Source organism: Peromyscus leucopus, chromosome 12 (assembly GCF_004664715.2).
Source record: "Peromyscus leucopus breed LL Stock chromosome 12, UCI_PerLeu_2.1, whole genome shotgun sequence".
Taxonomy (NCBI): domain Eukaryota; kingdom Metazoa; phylum Chordata; class Mammalia; order Rodentia; family Cricetidae; genus Peromyscus; species Peromyscus leucopus.
In genome coordinates, this window is record NC_051073.1 from 7,757,601 (window position 1) to 7,785,365 (window position 27,765).

The 27,765-nt window shown below is 40.7% G+C and overlaps 1 protein-coding gene across 15 annotated transcripts in view; it reads left to right on the plus strand.

Moving 5' to 3' along the window:
- The window catches only part of Synj1 (synaptojanin 1), an 80,492-nt gene that overhangs the window by 29,203 nt on the left and 23,524 nt on the right, over nucleotides 1–27,765 (plus strand). For 7 of the 15 annotated variants that reach the window (XM_028877121.2, XM_028877126.2, XM_028877127.2 and 4 more), the window contains exons 7-18: nucleotides 5,378–5,439; nucleotides 6,145–6,241; nucleotides 7,027–7,196; nucleotides 8,138–8,219; nucleotides 10,318–10,470; nucleotides 13,115–13,280; nucleotides 15,443–15,466; nucleotides 17,981–18,172; nucleotides 20,031–20,115; nucleotides 24,675–24,815; nucleotides 24,913–25,105; nucleotides 25,349–25,507. In XM_028877121.2, coding sequence (XP_028732954.1) covers nucleotides 5,378–5,439; nucleotides 6,145–6,241; nucleotides 7,027–7,196; nucleotides 8,138–8,219; nucleotides 10,318–10,470; nucleotides 13,115–13,280; nucleotides 15,443–15,466; nucleotides 17,981–18,172; nucleotides 20,031–20,115; nucleotides 24,675–24,815; nucleotides 24,913–25,105; nucleotides 25,349–25,507 — 1,524 coding nt within the window. The remainder of the gene's footprint in view (nucleotides 1–5,377; nucleotides 5,440–6,144; nucleotides 6,242–7,026; nucleotides 7,197–8,137; nucleotides 8,220–10,317; nucleotides 10,471–13,114; nucleotides 13,281–15,442; nucleotides 15,467–17,980; nucleotides 18,173–20,030; nucleotides 20,116–24,674; nucleotides 24,816–24,912; nucleotides 25,106–25,348; nucleotides 25,508–27,765) is intronic. The other 8 variants (XM_028877122.2, XM_028877125.2, XM_028877134.2 and 5 more) reach the window with 3 other exon arrangements.

Here is a 27,765-nt window from a genome sequence, read left to right on the forward strand (position 1 = left end):
CCTCACAGGCAGTCTTGCCCACTAGTGTTCTCTGGTTATGGGCTGAATGTTAGTTTTATGTGGCGCTGTGTTATTCATTAAGTAGCACTGTTTGCCGTGAGAGAAAACCCACTGTAAGAGTTCATTAGGAGAAGGAACAGAGGGGAATGTGCTTTAGGCCTATGGAAGATTGTGTATGGAGAAAGAGGAAGAAGGGGGAGGAGCCTGTGACCCGCTTTTTATGGATTCCACCGCACATATATATAGGCTCGCATAGCTACTCCATGGGGTGCCCATAGATTGCATGATCACGCTGTGCGCAAATTCTGCAATCACGCAGAACATGGGTCATGTAGGACATGAGGCCCCTTGCTTGGCTGCTGAACATGCATGTGCGGTCATGTAGCAACACTGAAAACTCTGGGGTAATGCATGTAAGCCATGCATTTCTTCATAGAAGTAGTAACATTTGAGTCACTGAGCTATGGTATTGTTTGTTTTTTACTTTTGGGGGAGACTTGCCTCCCAGCTCCCAAATAAATCACACACAGAGGCTTATGCTTACTTATGAATGCCCAGCCTTAGTTTGGCTTCTTTCTTGCCAACTTTCCTTAACTTTAAATTATCCTGTCTACCTTTGTCTCTGGGCTTTTCCTGTTTTTTACGTCTATAAATCTCACTCTTACTCCGTGGCTTGCTGGCTGTGTAGCAGGTGCCTGGCCCCTGGAGTCCTCCCCTTCTCCGGCTGCTAGCTGTCCTTCCTCCCTCCATCTCTTTTCTCCTTCTATATATACTCTCTGCCTGCCAGCCCTGCCTATCCTTTCTCCTGCCTTGCTACTGGCCAGTTCTTTATTAGACCATCAGGTGTTTTACACAGGCACAGTAACACAGCTTCACAGAGTTACACGAATACAACATAAACAAAAGTAACACCCCTTACAATAATATTCTACTACAGAGATAGTCTTTTTGTTGTTTTTTGTTTTGTTTTTGTTTTTTCAAGACAGGGTTTCTCTGTGTAGCTTTGCATCTTTCCTAGATCTCGCTCTGTAGACCAGGCTGGCCTCGAACTCACGGAGATCCACCTTCCTCTGCCTCCCAAGTGCTGGGATTAAAGGCGTGAGCCACCACCGCCCAGCCAGAGATAGTCTTAAGGATTCTACTAAATCATTACTTAGCTGCCCTATTGTTGACTGGTGGGGGCGGGGCACGGACAGGTGTGCCTGAGTCTGTTTCTCACAGTTATTTAGTTTAGTAGTTTCTAAAGTCAACCTTCCTTTGAATAAGAATCGATTGTTCTTTGGTTTTGTTTTGAGAAAGGTTCTTGCAACAAAGGCCTGGCTGGTAGGGTACTCTCTGTGTAGCCCAGGCTGGCCCTAAATTCGTGACAGTTATCCTGCCTCAGCCTCCTGAGAATGGATTCTTTTTGTGAATACATTTTGTACTAAAACATTTACTCCACTGTTGTAAAATAGTGGTAATAAAGGAATGAAAATATATGATTTATTTTTAAGAAAGTATAAAAATAGATAATTGATTTTCAAAAATGAACTAACCGTTCTGTGGAACCAAACTAGGATTCTTGCTTTGGAGTGTTGTGAATGTTTTATGTTTCATGTATTCTCAGGACTAGAGTATATTTAGGGACTCAGTTTGTTCATTTGTTATGTGGTTTGCTGTCGAGAGCTCCGTCTAGAGCTTTCAATGCTCTGGTCTATCTCCTGAGCACTAGGTTTACAACGTAACACTGTTAATTGAACTATGGAATTGAACAAGCATAGCAAAGTTTATTTTCTGTCTTGTTTCCTTTCTTGCTTGCTTAATGACATGGCCCCTCTCTTCCCTGACCTCCTTTAACAAGTCACTTTGTTCATACATTAGCAGGAAAGAGTTCTAGCCTCAGAGAAATGTTCACAAGTAAATGTCGGGCATCTGTTAGGTCTTTCCAGCCCTCCTCTTGCCTGTCTGAGCAAAGAAATACAACCCATGTTAGTAGATACGTCCCATCTTGTTTTTCCCCTAGCACAACATTTTTAATTCTGCAGAATGTGCTGTTATTATGGTCATGAGGCAGTGAGGCGAGCCTGGAGGGTCTGTGTCTGTAGGAAGGACTGACTTCCTCTTTATGTTGGGGGAGGGGGGGAAGCATGCACATCCGCACCTCACTTGCGTCCAGGATCCCCTCTCTGAGACTGCAGCTACAGGCGTTTGCGGGCTACCAGACATGGGTCCTAGGAGCTGAACTCGGGTCCTGTGGAAGAGCAGCAAGTGCTATGGAGCAGGGAGCTCCAGGAAGGAAGGGTTTGCTTTGCTTCGGTTGGGTTTGTAATGTGTTTGGAGTCCTTACTGTAAAAGAGAAAAAGACATGTGAATGTTGTAGTGGTCGGCTGCTTAGAAAAGTAGACATTTTGGTCAGAAATGTAAACATCTCATCTGAACCTTTTTTTAAAATTAGTTTACATTTCTATCAATTAAACAGGGTATATTTCTGTTTGAAATAAGGTAAACAGTATGTTTGAAAGCACTCAAAAATCTTGTCCTTCAAAAAATTGCTATTAATGAGTATTTCTTAGTGGGTGTAGCTTGTTCTTTTTCCTTTTGTCATTTACAGCATGCATGACACTGCAATCATGTCACTGGTCCCTTGAACATTACTTAACTATGCACCAAGAGTATAGTGACATTTGAGAAACAGGACATATTAAAGATATAAAAATCATTCTATTTCAATTATCTTTTTTCTAGTTTATTTCATACATGATTAACTTAGCTACCAAATCATAAATAAAGCACAATTTGTGGTATCAACCAAATACTTATCACAAAGTTCTTACTGTCTCCTAGCTTCTTCTGGCAGCAATCAACTCCTGTTTACCTTGATAAAGATGACCTTCATTTCAAAAGTCAGGGTGTTGGGGCTGGAGAGATTGGTAAGAGGCGAAGAGCACTTGCTGTTCTTGTAGAGGATCCAAGTTGGGCGCCCAACATCCACATGGTGGTTCTGCCTGTAACTCCAATTTCTGGGGTGTGATCCCTCTCTTCTGACCTCATGCACATGCTACACATATATGCATGCCATTGCTCATATGTACACATAAAACATGTTCCTGTAAAACAGTCAGAATGGCAAAAAAACAAGTTTGCTTTGGTTTAGTTTGTGTTTTTTTCTCTTAAACCAAGTTACCTCTGTTGTCTGGGTGACCCAGGCAGAACTTGAGCTCAGGATTCTTCTTTGTAAGACTCTATAGTAGCTTGATTTACAGGCATGAACTGCTATTCATGGCCAAAAGCTAAGATTTATCTTAAAGCAGCAGAGAAGATGGTTATTTGAACATTAGATTTTATTAGAACCACTCACGTTTGGGGCTAGAGAAATGGTCCCACAGTTAAAGCATGTCCACTGCTCTTCTAGAGACCTCCCAGCATCCACGCCTGATGGCTCACCACCACCTGTAACTCCAGCTCCAGGAAATCAGACACCTCTGACCTCCGCGAACACTCATACTCATGTAAACGTAACCACACAGAGACACGTACCGTATGCATAATTAAAAGTAAAGTGAATATTTTTAAAAGCACTTCAGTTTTTCAGAACAATAAAAATGCCACAGAAGACTGAATGTTTACACTGCCGTTTAGATGGCATCTAGCAAAGTGAAAAGTGTGACAGATCGTAAAGTCAGATCACAATCTATACTAATTTTACAAAAAATCCACTGAGATTCCATATTAGGAAAAGAACCAGTACGATCTAAATTTGCTAGACCTTGGTTCCAAACTGTTAAATGGTTTGATGAGCTAAGACTTTAAGAATGAAAGTAAGGATACATTGGACCAGCGAGATGACTCGGCAAATAACGATGCTTGCCGCCCAGGCCTGACGGCTGACTCCGATCCCTGGGGCCCAAAAATGACAGAAAGAGGAGACCAACTTCACAGAGTTGTCCTCTGACTTCCACACATGGACTGTGGCATGTGACGTGTTGCTCTCCCCCACCACACACATTATACACATACACGTGATAATGTCAAAACATTATTTTAGGAAGCTAAAAATCTCAGATGCATTTCACTAATGTATGACATTTTTAGTGACTGGAAATCTTTACTCCTTCAGAAAATATTCTGTATCCGCTGAAACACACCACCCTTTTAATAATTATCACTCAAGATTTAAGTAAAGCATCTTTGTGACTTTTTGTTATTTTGGTTTTATTATTTATTATCATTATTTATTTATTTATTTATTTTGAGACAGGGTCTCTCTATATAGCCTTAGCTGTTCTGGAACTCACTATGTAGACCAGGCTATCCTCAAACTCATAGGGATCTGTCTGTCTCTGTTTCTCAAGTGCTGGGATCAAAGGTGTGCACCATGTCCAGCTGTTTTGTTATTTGTTATTTATTTATTTATTTATTTATTTATTTATTTGTTTATTTATTTATTTATTTATTTTAAAAAGGGCCTCACAGTGTAGCTCTGGCCAGAATCTTGCTATGTAGATCAATCTAGCCTTGAATCCAGTGGCATTCTTCTTATCTCTGGGTCCTGAGTGCTGTAATTAACAGGTGTACCACTATGCCCAGCTTCCTTTTATGTCATGGAAATAAAAGGAATTTTGTGTGTTGTGTGGGTGTCTGTCAGAGTCCAGCTCCGAAAGGGTTCTTGGGTGGAGGAGAGAGGAATGAGGAAATATTAGGCAGAAAGAGAGACCTAGCCGACAAGAGGAAAGAGACACAGGATAGCTTTGGGAGGGCCTGGGTCAATACCCAGCTGCCCAGAGCTTTATTCAAAAGGGCTTTTTATAATATGCCAAGGGGAGAGGCAAAAGACTTTCCCCTTGCAAGATCAAAGCACACCGTACAGCCAAGTGTAGACCCTTCTGAACACCTGGTAACCATGCCCCTGGCCATTATGCAGCCCTGCTGGGTAAAGCAAGCTCAGATTCTCTGACCCTGAGTAATTTGGGCCTCCACAGTGTTGGCTTTTCAGTTTATGTACATTTTTCTTTCTATTTTTATGAGGCCTTATAAGTTATAAAACTTAGAAAACCTTCTCTGCTAATATGGTAAATTTAGATGTTTCACACAAGTAATAGCCAAGCTCTGATGTGACTTTTGAAGTCTAAGTTTCGTTTTGTTTTGTTTTCAGTCTGTAGAGTGTCGTGTTGGTGTTATTAGTGTGTGTCAGCATGCCTGGCCATTGTTCTTTTCACATGCGTTTTCATCTTAAAACTAGGAGTAGAGGACCCCCAGAACTCGAAACAAATTGTCATGCGTGGAGCCCAGGCCTTTCATCTACTGGGTTCACTAAATGGATCACTTGGGTTGCAAGTGGTGATGTCTCTTTCGTCTTGATAGTGGTCTGGGTAATGATTAAATCTTTTTCTTGCTCAAGGTGGGATCCCATCGTGTCCGTATGTCGAGGGGATTTGAAGCCAATGCACCTGCTTTTGACAGGTAGACCTGGTGATTTTTGTGCAGTACTATGAGGCTCAGACTGTAATTGCTTCGTGTGGTGTTGCTGTATATAGCAGAACCTTTTATTATGTTTCCTTTTCTTTGTTTTTAATTGCTTTTTGTTTTCAGTCGTACCTTTATCCTCATGGATACAGGTGTGCAATACCACAACACCTTACACTGATGTTTTTCTTGAACATACATAAATATGTTAAAGTTTAATTTATAGATTAGACACAGTGTGAGAGATTAACAAGAACTAGTCCTATTATATGCATTTTTGAAATTGTCAATAAATAAAAACTGAAAAAATTAGAGAATTATAACAGCATACTATACTAAAACAAATGCATGGATGTAGCATCTCTCTTGAAAGAGTAATTACCATATGTTAGGGTTTTTTTTGGATTGAGCTCAGGTAACAGAAACTGGGGGAGCAAAGCCCCAGATAAAGGAGCCTTCAAAGGCCCAACCTAGTCAGACAGCCTTCTTGAATATTCCTCAAGTATGTGGTCATCAGAGGGCCAGGTAGGCTGTGTCTTGGCATCCATAAGTCAGAGGGGAAATTGTACTTACTGAATCTTATCCATCCAGGGATGGGATGTAGAATGGATTTATATCCACTTTAGCAAATTTTATGAGTTTCTTGTTTACTGAGGGAAAGGCTGTAATTTTAATATGCTGTTCCTTGTCTTTTGTCAATAGGCATTTCCGAACACTTAAGGATTTATACGGTAAACAAATAGTGGTAAATTTGCTTGGATCTAAGGAAGGTGAACATATGCTAAGTAAGGCTTTCCAGGTAAGTGCAGCTGCTATCTCTTCCATTCTGGCCCATGGTCACCTAGAATGGAAATAGACAACAAAGTCATCAGACCCCCTAGGAAGGAAAGCACTTCCTAGACAAAGTTAGGGTTTGGTGATGCCTTTAACTCTCTGAGGCTATTAGAAAATAGCATAAGCAGAATACTTAATCAGTCAATGATGGATCAATGTAATTATATAAGATATGTAGACTAGCTAGAAACCATTTTCTAAGATTTAAATTAGGAAGTCTGGTTAAGTGGAAACATAACCTAATTAGCTATTTTTTACGATTGTGAGAAAATTATTGTTAATTTAACATTATGCTTTTGAGCGTGATATTTTAATGGTAAACTTAGAAGATATACATATATATTGAATGAAGGCATAAAAGATGAGCCTTTTAATCTCTGATTAGACTTGTTAAATGTTAGAAATCAAGGTGCTTTATTTTGGATTCTGGAGTGGGTACTAAATTTCTATCATAACAATAAAACACGTGATTGGAAACTATTCCCTTTTTAAATCAAACTGAAGTATTTATTCGATTCCCTGAATTAATGATGCCCTCAGTCTCCCAGGGATAGTATAGGACTTTAGACAACAAATGCCATCAGGCATCAAAAATGACTGTCCCTTTGGCTGCCAGTGTCAGTGAGAGCTGTTGTGGGCTGAGTGAAATTTCAGAGACCCGAGGCGGCCTGGAGTGTAAGTGTGCAGTCTGCGTGCCAGAGCACGGGCCGCTCGGCCAGCAGCACTCGAGCATCTGCTTTCCACTTGCAGAGTCATTTGAAGGCTTCTGAGCACGCTTCCGATATCCACATGGTGTCTTTCGACTATCATCAAATGGTTAAAGGAGGAAAGGCGGAAAAGTTACACAGCGTCCTCAAGCCTCAAGTCCAGAAGTTTCTCGATTACGGATTTTTTTATTTCGATGGCAATGATGTTAAAAGGTTTGACAGTTCTATTCCTCGACTCTTTAAATTGGAACTTTGCTACAACTTAAAAATCATTCTTAACATTAAACTGTTTATGATTTTAAGTTTTTTTAATACTTTATGCTAAGCTTGTTTTTCTCTAGCTTTCAACAAATAATAGTAAAAAGTTACATTATCTAGAACATTCTGTGCGACAGCAGTGTATTTGTCCTTGTGTCAGTAGCAGTGAGGGGTAGGATCTACGATTGCCTTTGCATTTGAGGCAGGGCTGGCTCCAGGTCACACAGCTATAAACACCTGAGCTGCTGTTCACCTGCCTTCCAGACTTGATGCTATCAGTAAAGTTAAGTTTAGCCGCTCTTCACACTAGTGAAGACCATTACATGCAAAGACAAGGAGACCTCTGCTTATTGCCTGATTCGTGTACCTTAAATCCTTAGTTTTTACACATGGAGTAAGACAAAAGTACATTGGAAGGTTTAAGTTCAGATTATAGATTGAAGTAAACCTGTGAACAAAGCTCAAAGCTAATTGGCTTTTTTCATATTGTATTTTCTATGTCACAATGGCTTTATAGGGCAGTCAAGAGAAAGGTCTTCTTCTTGTTCTTGTTGTTTTAAATAATCATTCCCCAAATTCTTATTATTTTTGTGGAAAGAACAATAGGATTATAAACCTGAATGTATATTTAGCGCCTAACTATGGGTCTAATTAAAAATAAATCTGTGGTAGATAGTGATGAAAATGCACGACAAAACATTAGCAGATGTAGAATCTAGGAGTGTGCATAGGTGCTATCAGTTTAATATTTCCATGAGTATTTGGTGCCTGAGTATAGTGACGATAGAAAGTTGGAGCTAGAGAGGTACTCAGCTGTAACCATCTCTGTTGCTGTCCTTCATTGATGCTTTCTTCCTCCACAAACTAGCCATATAACTTGATTGGAACTGTTGCAGGTGCCAGAGTGGTACAGTTCGAACCAACTGCTTGGATTGTCTTGATAGAACAAACAGTGTGCAGGCATTCCTTGGCTTAGAGGTAAAAACAAAAAACTAATGCTTATGCTGTATGCATCCTGAGTGCTTTTGTAAACCTGTTCCTCAGTTGTATGAGTGATGAAGCTAAGCCTTCCTCGAGACTTCTGTTTCTTCACTTCTTGCCTTTCTCCTCTCAAGCCCTGTGGTCTAACCATTCCCTTCATCTCTCTTCATATGTTCTGATACACCTGTTTTCTACTGTTGTTTTCTCCTGTTGTTCTTTATACTCTTTGTAGACACCTGCTTGGGTATTGCAGTGACCACTGCTTTTTTGGCCTATCTCTTGAAACAGTTTGCATGGATCTGAACTTTATGTTGATATTTTCAAGATTTTATTTTAGGATGTTGAGAATCTGTTTTTACATGTACATTCCTATAGGGTTATATTTTTGATAGTTTGTAACTCAATCCAAGTGAGCATTATCAAGTCCGTAGCTACAAAATCTAATTAATTAATTAGGTATCAGATGAAAATGCCAAAGCTAGCCAAAGTGAAAAGTGACCAGGGTTTCCTTTAAGGCCTTTAGAAGCTTATTTATTTATTTATTAGGTTTATTTTACTGTTATTCACCAAGCTCAGTCTAGTATAGACAGTCTCAGCTACTCTGTAAACCGGAGCAACCCCGAGCTTTCCCAGGTCTCCCCTGCCCAGTGAGTCAGGGCCAAAAGGAGGTCGTGGACTCACTTTACATTAGGTAGGATGTAGTTTTCAAGCTCTCTAAAGACTCTCAGTTAATGATCTTAAATTTGGCCTGTGCATTAGTTAATTAATTACAGACGCTCAGCTTCTGTCTCAAGTGAAAGTCCAGTTGTATAAAGTTCTCTGGGGCACAGATATTTTATATAAGTAAATAAATTTTACTGTTTTGACTTTTGTTGAAACCTATCATTGACATTTATCTTTTTTTCTTAAAATATGACACATGAGATGTAAAAGAAGGCAGGTCGTAATCAGATGAATTCACATGGCTCAGGTCTGATCGAAACCCAGGCTTTGGGTGACTGGGTGTTTACTGGATCTGCCCAGGCTTAGTGAAGTTCTTAGACTTCAATTATCAAGTGTTCATTTCCAGTCTGTGGTAGTTGACTCTCACTATTGGAAGTGTGACATGAGAGTGTGCCCCTCTCTCACAGTTGGTTAACCACTTACGAAATAACTTAGAATGAAGTGAAATTTGTTTTCCCACTTCTTCCAAGAGTGAAAGGTTTAACCTATAAAGGAGACCCTGGGGGCTTTTTTATGGCCCACGTGAACACAGAACAACTCTAGCATAAGCCTGAGTAATAAAATGATCCTTCTGAGGGGCTTTTATATATCTCTAAATCTTTTGTAATTACAGATAGTTACTACACCTAACAGATACGAAGGAAATGTAAATAGGAAGGAGTTCAGTAAAAGTGCAGGGTCAGTAAGAGGAATAGACATTGCTTCCATGCTGCGGAGTCCAAGCTAGAGCCATACCGAGTAAAGATCAGTAGCTTGTGGAATGCTTTTATTGCTTCTGGGATGGCGGGTTTGTTGCCCAAAGGCCCTGTCCACTTGGTCCCCCACAGTTCTTCTGTATATGCCATCAGTGTAGACTCTATCCAGGAAAAGCTGCCATGACCTTTTCATTGCCCTTCTTCTCTTGCTCACCTAACCTCAATTACCCAGGTTTCCAGAACGAAGTCCAGAGCATAAAGATAGTGGGTATGCTTAGGTGAACTCAGTACCTATTTCCCTGCTCTCCAGCATACTGTGAATTAGCTAGGTTCTCAGTGAGGGAGGCAAACTGTTCCAACTGCAGGGATGGCTACAGCATTAATTGAGGGGCATTGCTTCTTGGATTTCCAAACTCACGGTCTCTTTTGAATCTACTGAAATGACACTTTACCTTAAAAAAACTACAAATTTTACCTTAAAAATTAAAATGGTAGTAAACATAGCCCAATAAAGTGTTAATACTTTCAGAATCCTATATTTATAAATTTTAAGTTTAATTCTAATAGTTGTAAAAAGTCACATTACAGTGAATATACATTTAAATATAAATAATATATTTACATATAAATATATTTAAATATATATTTACCTTAAATATCCTCATTTATCCTTCCAGATGCTAACTAAACAGCTGGATGCTCTGGGCTTAGCTGAAAAGCCTCAGCTAGTGACTCGCTTTCAAGAAGTTTTCCGGTCCATGTGGTCTGTGAATGGCGATTCCATCAGTAAGATATACGCAGGCACCGGAGCCCTTGAAGGGAAGGCCAAGGTAGACTCAAAACTGTCATAGCATTAATGTCGTCTCTCTCCTCTCTAGAACGTTGAAATGACTTTTTAATAGTAGGTTTTAAGTTAGCAGGAGTTTGTTAGGGCTGCTTCCTTTAGCTTTCATGTTCTCTCTGATATATCTTCCCACAGTAATAGATTCTGATGATTAAATGCAGCAAGGTGATTCTTTAGTCTAAGTGTGCTTTTAGAGATAACCCATCGTGTATGTCCATAGATATTATTGTACATGGCTTAATATTGTGTATCTTACTTTTTATATTGTTCATATTGATTTAAAATAAGATTTTTAAAAAATCCATAGTCCTGATAAATTATCCTGCTTATTGGTCTTTGAGTCCCCTGCACTTGACACGGTGCCTCTATTTGGGAGTTATGTCACAAATAGTGGATGGACATACAGCCCACCACCAATTTATGCAAGAGTGCAGTGAACCCAGTATTACTTGGGCTTAATTGTTAACTTTGTACTTTCTGCTTGTTTCGGTTTTAAAAGGGAGCTATCGCTGGAGTAAAGGGTGGGATGCTGTCTTAGTATGATGCTGAGTCTCATCAGGACTTGTAGCTGCTTGTGTTATCTTTAGGTTACTTTCCTGTTTGATACTCGGCCCTTGTTGTGGGATTTGGAGCTATGTATGTTTTATGATTCTGTGTATGTAAATATTGTTTAACTCTTTAAGGGACCCTGACCTTAATTTAACTTACCCAAAAATCTCTACAATTCTTTAGATTATTTCTGGATAAAAGTGAGAACATTTAGCTAGGCATGGTTGATGGGTGATGTCATTCTGTATGCTGTGAATGTGTTGCTCTGATTGGCTGATAAATAAAGCTGTTTGGCCAATGGTGAGGCAGAATAAGGTTAGGTGGGACATTCCAACTAGAGAGAGAGGAAGGAGAAAAGAGAGCAGAGGAGACACGGCCAGCCACCTCCATGAGAAGCAAGATGTAAAGAACTGGTGAGCCACAAGCTTCATGTCAAAGTATAGATTTATAGAAATGGGTTAATTTAAGATGCAGGAGCTAGCTAGCAAGAAGCCTGCCATGGCCATAGTTTCAAAATAATGTAAGCCTATGTATGTTTATTTGGGTCTAAGCGGCTGCAAGACTGGCAGGTGAGAGAGATTTGTTCCGACTGCCAGCCAGCCGGGACACAGAAAAACTTCCGACTACATATGGTGGTTCATACCTATAAATTCCAGCATTGGAGAGGCTGAGACAGGAGGATTGCAACAAGTTCAAAGCCAACCTAGGCTTTATATCGAGTACCAGGCCTGACAAAACCTAGTTTAAAACAAAACAAAACAAACCACCAAAACAGTCAGCAGTCAGCAGAAAGAGAAAAGGTTCGCCATTTTCATGGCTATTCCTCATCTCAACTCTGTGTTCAGTCTGCTCCTCTGCTGCAGGCGTCAGCCTCACCGCAGACAGGGATGTTACAGGTCCTCACTCCCTAAACACCGCTTTCTTTTGAAAACCTGAAATTGCTTGACTTCATTATTCCTTTTAAATAGTATGATTTGTGTTATTAAAATCTGATTCTCCCACTGTTGCTTTAAAATAGTCTTTTTCATGTGCCTCTGCCTTTGTTTCTGCTGTGACTAAGACAATATATGTACAGAAGTTGCATATATTTTCAGTATGCTTATCTTTAACATAATGTATAGATACAAAATCTTTATATATTAATATTAAATATACTAGCCTGAATTGAGCTAAAATTTAACACCTGAACTGCTCTTTCTTTTCCTTTCTCTCGGCTCCTTTTGATTAATTGCCTGATAATGAATGGTGAGTGTTCTTTTTTCAATAACATCATTTTATGTATTACATGACAAAAATAATGATTTAATGCCATATTACATTTGGTGGCATATAAGAAAATTGGCTCCTTATTCTGAAAATTGGCCTGTAATTACTGTTATTTTTCAAAGGGATGAAAGAAAATTACATATTCCAAACCAAAGTTATTTTTGACAGTCAAAAGTCTATAGGATCAAAATACTGTCTGATAATATGCCTAAGTGAAATACCCGTTCATTAAAAGTTGTAATCAACTCTCTCAGAATTTGAATAGGTATTTATATTTGTATAGGCAACAAAATATCTTTAATGTGTAAACTAAAATTTATGTATTTATATTTATGAGATGTAATTACAAATTTATTTTTGTAACTAGACCTTTGATTTTAGATTCAGTTTTGTTTCTAACTAGCATTAAATTATTGGGGAGCAATTTCACTTTTAAGTATAAAAAAGTACTTAGAAGGTTTTCTAGGAGTTGTAAGTATCCTTCTTTGTCCCTGCTGCCTTTCCTCATCCAGCCCATCCCCACATTTAAAAGTTATGATGTAGAAAGGAATCTTAATTCAAATAAATATACGATCAAGTACTTACTGCTCAGTATTTTACTTGATGGAGTTGTGGTGTTTAGTTTATTATTTTCTTTGTGCAGACTATAAGGGAGAAGTTACACTTTAAGGCTTTTCAATGTAGTTATGCATTTAAAAGATCATTATTAGGACCTTTTTAATGCTAGAATTTTATGAAATCAATTTAAAATTGCAGAGTACATATTGAGTAAAATCAGCAGTATTTTGAGCCCATGCTCCTTTCTCCCACAACAGGCTGGGAAGTTGAAAGATGGTGCTCGCTCTGTCACCAGGACCATTCAGAACAACTTCTTCGACAGCTCCAAGCAGGAAGCCATTGATGTTTTGCTCCTGGGGAATACTCTAAACAGTGACTTAGCTGACAAAGCCCGAGCACTTCTAACCACTGGAAGTTTGCGTGGTATGCACACTTAATACTTTACTTACTTCATTTTTTTATAGTCCTAGAAAGTCCAAAAAAGTAAATGTAAACTTATCGACATGAGTAGTTTTTAGGCTGTTGTTGACTTATAGCATTTTGGAAGAGATTTCTGTACAAGTGGTTTTTTTGAAGAAGTATTCTCCAGTTAAGTTTTTCTCTTGTCGAGTGTTAATGGTATTAGTAATACTTAGCCACAGACTGGCTGGATTTTTTTTCTGAACACTATGTGTACTTTCTTCTGCAGATTATGACTATATGTGCTGCTAACGACCCAAGGCAGGTTTCTATACACTGAAAGCACGCACTGAGAGCATTCCGTAACCCAGTTAGATAGGCAGTGCTTCACTGAGAAAGGCCTTTATCTGAACTGGTTAATTTTTCATGAACACCACCAATGTTTCTGTAACCACCTCCTAACTTTGGTTGTTATTATTTGAATCAGTATAAGTCATAGCAACAGTTTAAAGTAATATGTATTATTGGCCACTAACTGCTATTTTCTGTTTTAATATTTGACATAAATATAAAGTAGCCTTTTTCCCCAAGGTAGCTTTTTACCTTTTATTGTATATTTTTTACTAATGTTTAAAAAAATTGGAACTTTTCATGTATTAAAACATGTGATTGGGTGGTCCTCCTGCCCCTCCCCAGCTTTATTGGGGTATAACAGACAAGTTCAGTTAGCTTTCTAGTTCCATTCTCTCCCATTAGGACTATAGCACTGTGGGCTTCCTTTCCTATTAGCCCCAAACCTTCCAACACACACTCTCCACACGGGGAAGTTCCTAGAATTTTTAGTAATGTTCTCTTAAGACGGGCCCTACGGGTGAGCGTAGACTGTCAGATTTCATCACAAGCAGCTTCTCAGGAATGGATAAGCAGTCATGGGGGCCAGAACCCACTCAAACTTAAAAAAAAAGTCTGATGCTTACGACGTCTTCGAACTTCAGACTTACTGATGTCTGTTTTGTCACCTCTCTCCACCTGTGCCTACTCTGATGTGGAGGCATTAATAAGCAACAATTGAAAGTAAGTGTGTGGAGGAAGAGATGAAGCAAAGAACCTCAATACCCTCCCCCCCAGGATAAGCATCAGGTGTCTAGGTTCCTGCACATCCCACCATGCTGTGCCTCTCAAAGCAGTCGGCTCCACTGCCATGCTCGTTTTGAGACTGAGAACTTGGTCCATTGTGGTTGATACATTAGGTAATGATGTGAACATGATGCTAATTTTGCATGAGCTTATGCGTGATTTTGCTGGCAAGCAATAGTAGGCAAATGCAGAAAACCACTCAACAGAACCAATATGGGTAGAGATATATAAAACATACATAACCATATGCACACACCTTAAACACCTTCCCTTCTGTAGTTCAACATGTGTTTTGAGCCATACCCACCCACATCTGATGTTTCAACTCCCCATCCATTTTCTAATAACCCTTCTGCTATCATTCACAATTGCTATGCCCTTTTCTACAAGCCAGCTTCATATTTTTTAAAGATGTAGTGCTTTATATTGTATAGTCATGCCTTTCATAACCATTTAATGTACATAATACTATGCTGCTTTTAAAATTCGGTTCCTTTCTTCTTTGGTGTGTCACTTCTGACGTTTTTATGTGTGCTGCCCCAACCCCATTTTTCCCATAAGCCTTTACAGCCATGGGACTTCGCATAGTTTTATATATTGTAGTTGATGGTTTTAGAACGCGCTTGTCTTGTTCTAGCTGAACGATGGTACTTCTCACCTGGTGAGTCCCAGAAAAAGAATATTCAAAGGTATGTGTTAAGACATACATTTCCATGTCTTTGGTGTCTTTCAGCCTCTTAGATTTTCACACACACACACACACACACACACACACACACACACACACACACACACGGGCATCTGGAAGAGGAGGACTTTCACATCGTGAAGCAATGGACATCACTGAGTCAGTGCAGACACATGGGTTTGTATCAGTTATTGTTATTTATTGTCTTTGGTATTAAAGCTTCAAAAAACAAATTCAAGCTGTCAACATGAAAGAGATGAGTAAGGCCATCTCAGGATGTCCTTCGGGTGACACGCCAGGCTGTAAATGTAACTGGTTGTTTTACTAATGACTCTTTGTTTTCTTCTTGATGCATCCATAGTTTCTGAACAGACATTGCAGTCAGGTACAGTATAGAAAAATCAATGTATACATAAAAGCAACCTTCTCTTTATTTTTCTAAAGCTGATGTTGTGCACAGACAGATATAATTTTATCTTCATGACATTACAGGATAAATTAGTGTTTTGTTTTACTCTGAATAAAAACTTTAAGTTTGCAGAAAATAAGTATTTTATTCTGGAAGAAATGTACAGTATTCTTTGTCTTCTGCATCACAGGCTTCTGCCAATGAAGGATAATTCAGCTAGATTAAATTTCACTTTATATTTCCTTGAATGTTGTTATTGTTAGATCCTGCTCTTCATAGGCTGCAGAAAAAGGTCTAAATATGGCTATTTTGCATTGATTCAGATAGTGCCCATGCTGTTTATAACCACTCAGCATTCGTTCTTTTACTTTGTGGATGACTTGTTTTCTTTAACTCCAGACCTGTACTAAAATAAGATCTAAAACCTGTTCTCTTTAGACAGCGTCAGTGCTGCTCACCAAGTCAGAGCAGGTGCATTGGGAGCACTTGATACAGCTCCTCTTTTTCTTGCCTGTGTATTCATAGGAATTTCATCTCTTCGTTCTCTGTGGTTTATGGTCTTGTCTTTAAAGGTGAATCTGTAGCAAACAGGACAAAGCAAAGTCTTGCCAGAAATTTAGCCAAAAATAATATCTTCTCTTCCCCTTCCTAGGGTGTTTTGCCTGGTTACCATTGTGACTCTTTTGAGAAACTGTTGCTTTTTGTTTTAAAGGAAGTGGGGAGAGAGCACAGGCTCTGGGTTATGTACTGAACATCATTTCTGTAAGGGCATGGTGTTTAGAGACAGACATCTGTGGTTTCAGCAGACTTATTTCTTTAAGCACATTAAGGTGCCAAAACATGTTAAGAATAAACTAGGATTATACTTTACCTTCTTATTCTATTTATAAAGTGATTTGACCTTATTAATTCAAGCAAGATAGCAGGCTGGTTTTGTTCACATGGCATTACTGTTTTGCTCACTTCTTTAAGTTGTACAATCACAAAATTGACACCTTGGCATTGAGTAGATTTTAAATGGTGTTTTCACAGTGATAATGACTTTAGTTTAAAGTTCAGTGATATCCCTAATAATAGAGAATAGTCACTGTATTGACAGGACAGAATAAATGGTCTGTTTTTGTTATCACCAGTCACCTCTATAAATAATTAAATCAGATAGGAAGGAAGAGGTTTAGAAGTGTACACATCTGCTCACAAGACAATGGAGTATAACTAGTCTTTCTCTGTTCCGCCAGCCAGCTCCCAAATAATGGCACGGAGACTTACTATTAATTATGAAAGCTCAACCTTAGCTCAGGCTTGTCTCACTAGCTCTTATAACTTAAATTAACTTGTTTATTTTAGTCCACGTTTTACCTCATGTCTTGCCCATCCTGCTTCCTCTATGCATCTTGCTTCCCTGAACACCTAGATTCTTCTTCCTCTTTCTCTTTCTGCCTGTACCCCCTGCCTAGCTATTGGCTGTTCAGCTCTTTATCAAACTGATCACAGCAATATATCTTCACTCAGTGTACAAATATCCCCAACAATGGGGATATGGTTATCATCCAAATAAATCTTCAGTTCCCTCAGGGGGCTCAGAGGTCAAAAACTACACTCATGTTACTAACGTTTTACCTTTCCCAGTCCCAGTTGCTCAGAATATTGCTAGTTTTTGATATCATAAAATAGTAAGTAACATAGTAAAGTGATATTATTTGGTAAAATATGAAAGATTCTATGAAAATAAGCAAGGGAGGACAGTGGTCCTGAAAGGCATAGTGCAGTTTTAACAGGGGATCAGAGGAGCCTTGTTGAACAGTAAAGAGCTGGAGGAGGAAGGGGTGAGTGTCGCAGGCTGTGGGAAGTGCAGTCTGACTGCTTTGGAATAGGAGCAAGCCTGGAAAGGAGGCAATGCCTAGTGGTGAGTGAGCAGAGGGGCCGGAACCGAGGACAGAAAGAGCAGAGACCCTGCAGGTCACCACTGAGCACCTGAGCTCTTCTCAGTGAGCTGGGAAGCATTCGGTAGTGATTTCATTTGAGCCTCTCATTCTCTTCCCTGATGCTCATTTTTGTGAGGGAGCCGTTGTTCATCAAGCCACCTTTCAATAGTTTGAATCTTAAATGTAGATGTTTCTATTATTTTGTTTAGGGAGAATAAAACTTACATTTTAACCATACTCTTAATAAAATTGTCAGTCATTTGCTGTAGGCTTTATGTATTATAAACCAGTACACCATTGAACCAGAGCTGTTCCCCTGCATGCTTTGTGTTACTACAGTCATTCTGTAACAGTTTTATGTTCAGCCTTTACTTTCATTCTTCTGTGTGGTTATTGCCTCCGGCTGGGCTTGGCATTCAGAGCTGATTTCTTTCTTGTGTCTGCGCATGCTCTTTATTTGTGCTCGTGACAATGGCTGTATCCTGATACCCTCTGTTATGAAGAACACTTTGGGGATGGTTTACCGCCGTTCACTAACGTTCTCTTGTGTCTTTTTTTCCCTTAGCATCTTCCAAAGTCTTAAAGAACATGTGTGAGAATTTCTACAAGTACTCAAAACCCAAGAAGATTCGAGTGTGTGTGGGAACCTGGAATGTGAATGGTGGGAAGCAATTCCGCAGCATAGCATTTAAGAACCAGACGCTCACAGACTGGCTTCTTGATGCTCCCAAGTTAGCTGGCATCCAGGAGTTTCAAGGTTGGATTTTTCTACCAGGGTTTAATGGAAGTCCTGACTGCAGTGTGACACTTCACTAAGTTAGGAAAGAGACTGGGGTTTCTTTTGTTCGTTTTTAAGCCAACATTTCTTAGGTTGAGTCTCATAAAGTCTTACCTCACTTTTTACTTCTGGACATTTTCTACTTCATAAAAAACAGTGATGGAGCTGGGTTTGGTGGCTTACATCTGTAATCTTAGTTCTCTGGAGACTGAGACAGGAGGATTGCTCTAAGTTCTAGGCAAGCCTGGACTACACAATAGAACTTTGACTCCTAAAACAAAACAAACAAAAACAAAATGAATAGAACATTTGAAAATCCTTTTTTTTTTTTTTTTTTTTTTGCCAGTTGTTTCTCAGAAAGTCGGGATCTATGTATAAATAGACATCTTTGAGGGCAGCCACACATACAAGAGAAACTACATCTGCTTTATTTGAATAGACAAGAACCAAGATTATTGGTTATTAGTTGATCATTTGTATTTTATTTTTTAAGCCCAGAATGTTCCATTTTCCAGGATGGGTCATGAGCAATTTTGTAGACATTATATTAACTTGGTTGTACAAGCGGCCTGGAGATGAGGTTCAGAGAGAAAAGGCTCACTGCTCTTCCCAGATGGGGCGTCTGCACAGACGTGGTGTGCATAAGCCCACACAGGGCCTGGGGATTAAACAGATTAAATAAGAAAGTGCTGGGTTGGTCATGGCGGATACTCTGCCACCATCTACTCACAGCAGAGCCTTCCAACACTGTGATGGTGATTAGAACCAGAAACTTGAGAATCAACTCCAGCTTCCTTTAACAGTAGTATACAATGACCAATTTGACAGTGCTATGTACAGGAACTTGTACGAGATACCAGTTTTCCTTCTCAAGTAATTTTTTTTTTTTTTTTTTTTTTGGTTTTTTCGAGACAGGGTTTCTCTGTGTAGCTTTGCGCCTTTCCTGGAACTTGCTTTGGAGACCAGGCTGGCCTTGAACTCACTGAGATCTGCCTGGCTCTGCCTCCTGAGTGCTGGGGTTAAAGGTGTGTGCCACCACCGCCCGGCTCAAGTAATTTTTAGTCAATCATGTCTTACCTTTTGAAATTTTCCCGAAATATTTTGTTAAAATTGGGCCCTTTTCAGTTACATTAATCCAAGTTGGAAATAGAAATAATAATAGACTGATTAATAATAATAAAAACGTTATGATAGTTGTGTTTTTCACATATTTATTCTCACAGCAGACCCATTCCACTGAGGCTGTTACTCCAACTGCAGAGAGGAAAAACCTAAAGTGCAGGAAGGCCCTGCAGCCAGTGTGGCAAAGGCAGGAGCTAAGCTGGTCATTTGGTCCGTGTCTGTGTGTCGGGCTGTGTCCCACATGTGGACTTGGGCAAGTGGCTTAGCTTCCGTACAGCCCCAGTTTCCCGCGTGTGAACACGGGGCAGGAACTCTGCCTCACCGCACGTTGTGTGGCGTGGGAAGGTGTGGGTCTGAGTCCTGCACTCGGTCCCAGCCGGTTGAATCCCTTTGTGGAGTAATTCCTTTAGCTGCGGCTTTGCTTCTCCACCTCTGAGGAGTGGCTCTTTCCCTGCTTTCAGTGGTGCCTGTCTTACGTTGTTGTCAGTGATTTTATTTAGTTCTGAAGGAACTTAAAAGTTATCTTAAACAGACTTAGGGTATTTTAGTAAATTTAAAGCAATGTAGCTCACTGGTGAAGTTTTACTTTTAATATAAATGTGGTTGCACTGGAAACACAAAAGGGTTTTTATGCGATCTGAGATTGTGTTTGATGGGGTGACGTTGCCATTTGACCAATGCTGTATTTAAAGGTACTTTTGGTGCTTAATTCTAGATAAAAGAAGTAAGCCAACTGATATATTTGCAATTGGCTTTGAAGAAATGGTGGAGCTGAACGCTGGGAACATTGTAAATGCAAGGTAAGCTCTCCTGATAGCACGGGAGGACAGGTAAGGGGCTGTCACCACGGTGCTGACGTTGAGGAGATACATGGAAAGGACTTTTTAAACTGCAAACAGTATGAGGATCATTCTAAACTTCAATTGGTACTATGTTAGAAATTCAGACTGAAGATTACAGATATCTACTTAAAAATAATAGGAATAGGCAAGATGGCTTTTCTCCAAACGTGATAACCTGAGTTTGATCCCTGGAACCCATCTGAAAAGTAGGAGAGACAAGCTCTACAGAGTTGTCTTGTGACCTCCACATGTGCACTGTAGCATGCATGCCTGTGCACATACACATACACTAAGAAACAACTTGTAAACAATAGAGATCCCATGACAGTTAACACAATCTCTTTTTTTCTTCTTCTTAACATTTTTAAATTCAAAGTTTACTGGGAAGCACGGTATTGTTTTATGGTTTTTATTAATTGCTTAATTCTGCATTAAGATAACTGGATTATTATATATACTTCATGTACTTCCATATTGTTATGCTTTAGTATTATGAGTGAATTATGTGAAGAAAAACCACATATAATATATATAGTTGGAAAAAAACAGTTTAGTAACCTTGCTAGAAAATGTCTCCTCTGCTAGGTACTACATCCAAACTCAGCAAGTGGTAGTACCTCTTAAAGACGAACCGGCAGTCTTGAGACCTTGCTGTGAACTGTAAAAAGATGCGCTCCCCCTGTATATGTGACTGAGTGTTCAGCCTGCATGTTTGTCAGTGTCCCACACGCAGACACTGCCTGCGAGAGGTCAGAAGAAGGCACCAGAGTCCCGTACAGCTGGAGTTCCACCCCGTGGGGACTGGGGACTGCACGTGGCTGCCCTGCTGGAATAGCCAGTGCTCTTACCTGTGAGCACATGAGCTTCTTGTCCTATCCTTGTACTGACAAGGTGGTCTTTTACCGTGGCGTGATCTTACAACACTGTGTGCTGGTCACTTAGAAAAAAAGCTCACTGACTGTAGGTCTTCCTAATTCTGACACGTCTTGTTCAGTGTGAGTGTACTGTTGTAGTTGGAATCTTCAATGATTATTTTATCAAAATCTTTAAATGTTGGGAAACTGCAAAGATCACAGTAGCTAATACAAATTTTACAAAATTCTAACTTTTGCTTGAAAATGCAAGTTTTGGGGCAACAAATAGCTCAACAGGTAAGGACATTTGCCACCAAGCCTGATAACCCTAGTTTGGAACCTACATGGTAGAGGTAAAGAGCAGCTCCTCAGGTTGTCTTCTGATCTACACACACACACACACACACACACACACACACACACACACACACAGGCAAATAGCTTTTTAAATATCCAAGTTTTATCCTTTTAGTTTTTGATTTTTGAGTTTTGGGTTTTCTTTTTCAGACAGGGCCCCAGTCTGGGTCCCAAACTAGCCATGTAGTTGAAGATGGCCTTAAACTTCTAATTTTTCTGCCTCTACCTCCCAAGGGCCGAATTACAACTGAGAACGCAACACCCACTTTTACCCTGTGATGGGGATTGAACCCAGGGCTTCATGCATGCTAGACAAACACTGTGCTGAGTGAGCTACCTCCCCTGTCTTGAAGTCTTATCAGTAGAAACTAATACTGTTGGTTAGTCCCCTTGTAACAGACAGGACTGGTGGAAGAAGTAAGGGCCCAAAAACTTCAGTCCGACTGACCACAACCTGTGTAGTCTCTCAAGGACGGTGTGTGAGAGGTGACGGTCAGCTCCAGCCTGTGTAGTCTCTGAAGGACGGTGTGTGAGAGGTGACGGTCAGCTCCAGCCTGTGTAGTCTCTCAAGGACGGTGTGCTGAGAGGTGACGGTCAGCTCCAGCCTGTGTAGTCTCTGAAGGACGGTGTGTGAGAGGTGACGGTCAGCTCCAGCCTAGTGTCAGGTGCTTCCTCCTGAGGTGAGCACACTTGATGTCTAGAGACTTGCACTCAGAACATTGAAAACAGGCGGGTCTCCACCCCCCGAAGAAAGAAAAGGAAGAAAAAAAAAAAGAAAAGAAAACAGGTGGGATGCTCCGAGGTGGAGTCTAAGAGATTAATGATGTTCACTACTTCCTCGAAGATAGCTCTCAGCTTTGGATATCTTTACAGTTTAATTTGTAAACAGTTGTTATAACAAGTTATTTTTAACCAAATCACATCTCAAAAACAGTTCATCTAGAAAATTCAGAGAAGAAAGTCAACTATTCATTGTGGAAGGCCTTACATTCATTATTCCTAAATAAAGGAAATCTTTCCTAAGATTTTTCTTTAGTAAAGTGGTGATTTTTTTCCACTTGTTTAACCAGTATCTATTGATCAGTCACTCTAAAGATACATCGGAAGGAATAAAAAGGACAGTGCCCTTGTGTGCATGGAGACTGTCTTCTACTGAGAAACCACGGACAGTGCCAGGAACTTTAATAAACAGGTGGCAGCACGTGAGAAGTGTGCTGTGGAAAATGGGGAACAAGAAGGTAGGGCCTGGGCAAGTGGAGGGCTTGAAGCAGGGTAGGGTTACTGTAGAGATGACTGGAGGAGTGACCAGAGAAAATAATAAAGATGGCATTTGCTTCCAGAATCTGCCATACAGTGCTAGCATTATGGTTTCAATGAGTTCTGTTTGGAGACAGTATGGCACATGCCCTAAGATAGGTGGGTGTGAGGTCATAGTCTTGCTTGATATTTATGTGACCTGGAATAATGAGAACAACAACAACCAAAAAAAAAAAAAAAAAACCAGTGTCCTCTCAATGGGAGGCTCTGAGGTCCAAACTCACTTCTCTGAAAGCTTACAAAAACCAAAGAAATATTTATCCCATCTTTTTTCTATGACTGCATTGCAGAATAATTGAATAGTTGATTCCAGTTCTTTTGGAAGCTTAATTACAGCTGCCTGTGTTGTACTGTTACAAAGTAAATGTTTGTATCTCCTTGTGGAGTAATAGATCTGTACAATGACCATCACTAGATGATATTGATAAATCCCTGAAGACCAGCCTTGGGCAACTTGGTAAAGAGTGTGTTCGCCCCATTTTTGCCAGAAGAAATGCACAAATAAAAGTGAGCTTGTTGCCGGGCATTGGTGGTGCACACCTTTAATCCCAGCACTCGGGAGGCAGAAGCAGGCGGATCTCTGTGAGTTCAAGGCCAGCCTGGGCTACAGAGTGAGATCTAGGATAGGCTCCAAAGCTACACAGAGAAACCCTGTCTTGGAAAAAAAAAAAAAGTGAGCTTGTTGCTGTACCAGTCAGCATAAAGGAAGAATGAGTTATAGGAACAAGGTAAGACATCAGCAGAGCACATTAGCCGCACATAGACTGCTGACATTTTACAGGCGGATGGTCTGGTAGTTGTTTTTTAGTTGCCATTGTGAAGTGAGGAGGCAAGGACAGTGGGGGAGCCATTAGGACAGAGAGAGTGGAGTGGCGTGGCCAGTAGTGCATTGTAGAAACCAGATGTGGCCTGTTCTAAGAGACGGATGATGGCAAGAAGACGGGATTTTTATAGGTGATGGTAAAGACGTGTTACTGTTTAAGTTGATGATGGCATTGTGGTTATGTAAAGATAAAAATGTTCATTGTATTAAAGATACAAAAGTAATTATGGGTGAAATGGTATATGTCTTAGATTTGATCTAAAATATCCAAGTTTACAAGAAAGAGAGAAGGAAGGAAGGAGGGAGGGAGAGAAACACAGATTTAAGCTAAATAATTGGGTATATGGAGACTTAGAGTTACCAATCTCAGGCTTTCTAAATTGTTTTCCATAATAAATCATTTAAAAGAAAAATTTTTAAATAAAAAAAATTAGTTTAGGGGACTGAAAGATAGTAGTTACAATGTCTTATTGTTCTTCCAGAGGACCAGAGTTCAATTCCCACCAACCACATAGGATGGCTCACAACAGCCTGTAACTCTGTCTCCAGGGATTCTGATCCTTTCTCTGGCCTCCTCAAGCACCTACACATACATCACACACACACACACACACACACACACACACACACACACACACGTAGTTTTTAAATAAATAAATGTAAATTCATGAAAATTAGAGAAATGGGGTTGGGGAGGGAGTGATAAGTAAAAGTCTATGTTTCTCCGTGAGCCCAGTAATACTTGAGACTGAAGTGTAAAACTTGGCCGAGTCTCTCACCTTATGTCATTTATTAAGTCCTTTCCATCTCCTTTGTTTGGTTTTATTTCTTGGTGGGTTTTTTATTTTAGCATTATTTGTTTGCATGGGGGGGGCACATATATGCAGTGGTGTTCATGCCGAGGTCAGAGGGTAACTTTTCAGGGTCACTTCTCCTTCCCAAGGGTCATGGTCAGGCTTGCTAGCGACACCTTCACATGGTGAAGCATCTCTCCTCAGAGAAGAGTTGTCCAGCAGATTTCGAAGGGCTGTATTATTGTGGTTAAGCTGCAGGTTGTTCTTTTTAATGGAAACAAAACACAGATGGCATGAGATGTTCTTCTTTTTAAGAAGCCAGTTGTATAAAGTATGGTATCTTCCTAAAGACCCTCTCTAATGCTTCGGTAGCACAACCAACCAGAAGCTCTGGGCAGTGGAGCTGCAGAAGACCATCTCCAGAGACAACAAGTATGTCCTGCTGGCTTCCGAGCAGCTAGTGGGGGTCTGCCTGTTCGTTTTCATCAGACCGCAGCACGCTCCTTTTATCAGGTCAGTGGCAGACGCTGTCCTCTGGCTCCCCTCACTGAATGACAGACAAGGCCGCGAGTGTGCAGTGCACCTCTCCATCTGCAATTCTGTTTTCAAGGGACGTGGCGGTTGATACTGTGAAGACCGGCATGGGAGGAGCGACTGGGAACAAGGGCGCAGTTGCCATCCGGATGCTCTTCCACACCACCAGCCTTTGCTTTGTCTGCAGCCACTTTGCTGCCGGGCAGTCACAAGTCAAGGAGAGGAATGAGGATTTTGGAGAAATAGCCCGGAAATTGAGTTTTCCCATGGTGAGCTTCTGCTGTTTATTCTTTAAGATAAACCTCTGGATTGTATTTTAATTTACCCTACATTTTATGTCAGCCAACTTTGAAGATTTAAAGCGGTTCTCAGAAACATCAACAGTACCCATCTACTTTGTCTTATTACTATTAGCTCAAGTGTTGATAGTGGCAAGCACATCTGAAGCAAAGAAATAATGTGAACACATTAACACATTGTTTTGAACTTCAAATGCCATCTCATGTTTCCAGGGAAGGATGCTGTTTTCTCATGACTATGTATTTTGGTGTGGTGATTTCAACTATCGAATTGATCTTCCTAATGAAGAAGTTAAAGAGCTCATAAGACAACAAAATTGGGATTCTCTTATAGCTGGGGACCAACTCATCAATCAGAAAAACGCTGGGCAGGTAAATAAGAACACACTGGAAGGTAGGTTACAAAGGGGCTCTGGAGCGCTGGAGAGGTGGATCAGCAGTTAGGTGCACTTGCTGTTCTTGTAGAAGACCCAGGTTCAGTGCCCGGCACCCACACATTGAGCAGCCCACAAGCACCTGTAACTCCAATTCCAGGGGCTCCAGTGTCCTCCCGTGGCCTGTGCAGGCCCTGCACATGACATGGTGCACATACAGACAAGGATGCGTACGCAGATGCACACAAAGACAAAGAAATTTAAGATTTTTCTTCCTAAATAGAAAAGAAAGAAAATAAGAGGATCTGGGGGCAGGGAGAAGGGTAGGGGTTTAAATCCTGTCCATGCAGTCCTGAAGATCTAGGTTTGATCCCCAGCACCTACCTGAGAAGCCCCAGCTGAAAGCCCTGGTGCAGTGGATGCACCTAGAATCACAGGTGGACAGGAGGGAGACCCAAGAGCATCAACCAGTTGCCAGATGCTCGAGCCAGGAACAGTCAGCCTGGGGCATGCTGCACTGTAGAACCAAGAGAACTCTGCCTCACTGAGTGGAGGGCTAGAACCAACTCCCAAAAGTTGTCCTCTGACCTCCACATGTGCCCTGTGACACATCCATGTCCTCCTTACTCAACATACTTACACATAAAAGTATAAGCATGCAATAAATAAAATTGTAAAAGGAGGGTATGAGCCAGGCAGTGGTAGCACACACCTTTAATCCCAGCACTCAGGAGGCAGGGGCAGGCGGATCTCCGTGAGTTCAAGGCCAGCCTGTGCTACACAGTGAGTTCCAGGACAGCCAGGGCTACACAGAGAAACCCTGCCTCGAAAAAACAAAAAAAAACAACAACAAAAAGGAGGGTATGAATTTTGACAGACATAATTTTTTATTCCATTTCTATATTTATTGTGAGCTGTTTATATGTACCTGTGACTAAACATACAGATTTTTTTTTTCTTGAAAGAGTAGAAATGAGAAAGGAAGGGGAAGAGAGGATTTAAAAAAGTATATAATTCTTCCTAGGAAGAAAAACACATTAATGTGTCTATAAAATGTACTTTGAAACAGAAGGCTTATAATTTGAGGGGATGATAATAATGTGGAATCTCAGATTAAGAGAAGTGGTTGGAGGCCACTGGTGTAGTAGCTGAGATCATCAAGCTTGAATTCTTATACCTTGGTGACCACTTCACCTTTTTAGACATCAGCTCCACTATTTGGAAGTATGACATCAGGTTTGATGATGCCCAGTATCTCGTATCATCTACTTTTTTTTAAAGATGGGGCCAGCCTGAGGATTGAAGCTAGGTCCTCATGCTTTTGAGGCAAGGGCTCTACTCCTGTCCTTCATAGAGTTCTGAATGCCTCATAGAGCAGGGTGACTTCCTTTATTCATGCTTTTAACGTTTTATTAATGGAAGGTTAAGTGGTAGGGAGAAGGTCACATGCTAGGTTTGGGTAGGGGGTGTTGTTATTCAGTTCTGTTCGAGTGTCCACTGGATAGATAGTTTGTAGGAGACGATCCAGCACGTAAGAATGAAAGTGGGGGACTAGAGAGATGACTCAGTGATTAAGAACACTGAACACTGGCTGCTCTGTCAGATGACCCTGGATCCAAAACCCAGTTCTGGCCTCTATGAACACCTGCACACACGTGTACACACACACACACACACACACACACACACACACACGCACGCACGCACGCACGCACGCACCCCTTGGCCAGCTCAGTTTCAGGCACCACCAAAGAAGCTACTTCTTCCAGTATCAGCAGTCATAACTGCCAGAACACTGAGACTGAGACACTGAGTGTTCAGCCCTGAGTCATACATCCACATTAACCCCACCACCAAGGTCCAGGGACGTCTCAGAAGGAGTGCAAGGGCAGCAGGGTAAGGAGCTCGGTGCCCACATGGCCGCGGTGGTCAGCAACTGTAGTAAACCGAACAAGACTCAGAGAAGACCAAGCCAGCCGAAACTGCAGCATAGATGGCGTGGATGACCTCTGGACCCCACACCTCCTCAGGGAGCCATTGACAGCTGATAGTCGCTGGAGGCAGGACAATTATTTTTCTGAGGGTGTGGCCACTGGTAGGTTTCCCATGCTCTAGTGCAGTGGTTCTCAACCTGTGGGTCACGGCTCCAAAGGGGTCAAACAACCTTTTCACAGGGGTTGCCTAACACCATTGGAAAACACAGATATTTACATTATGATTTAAAACAATAGCAAAATTACAGTTAGGAAGTAGCAA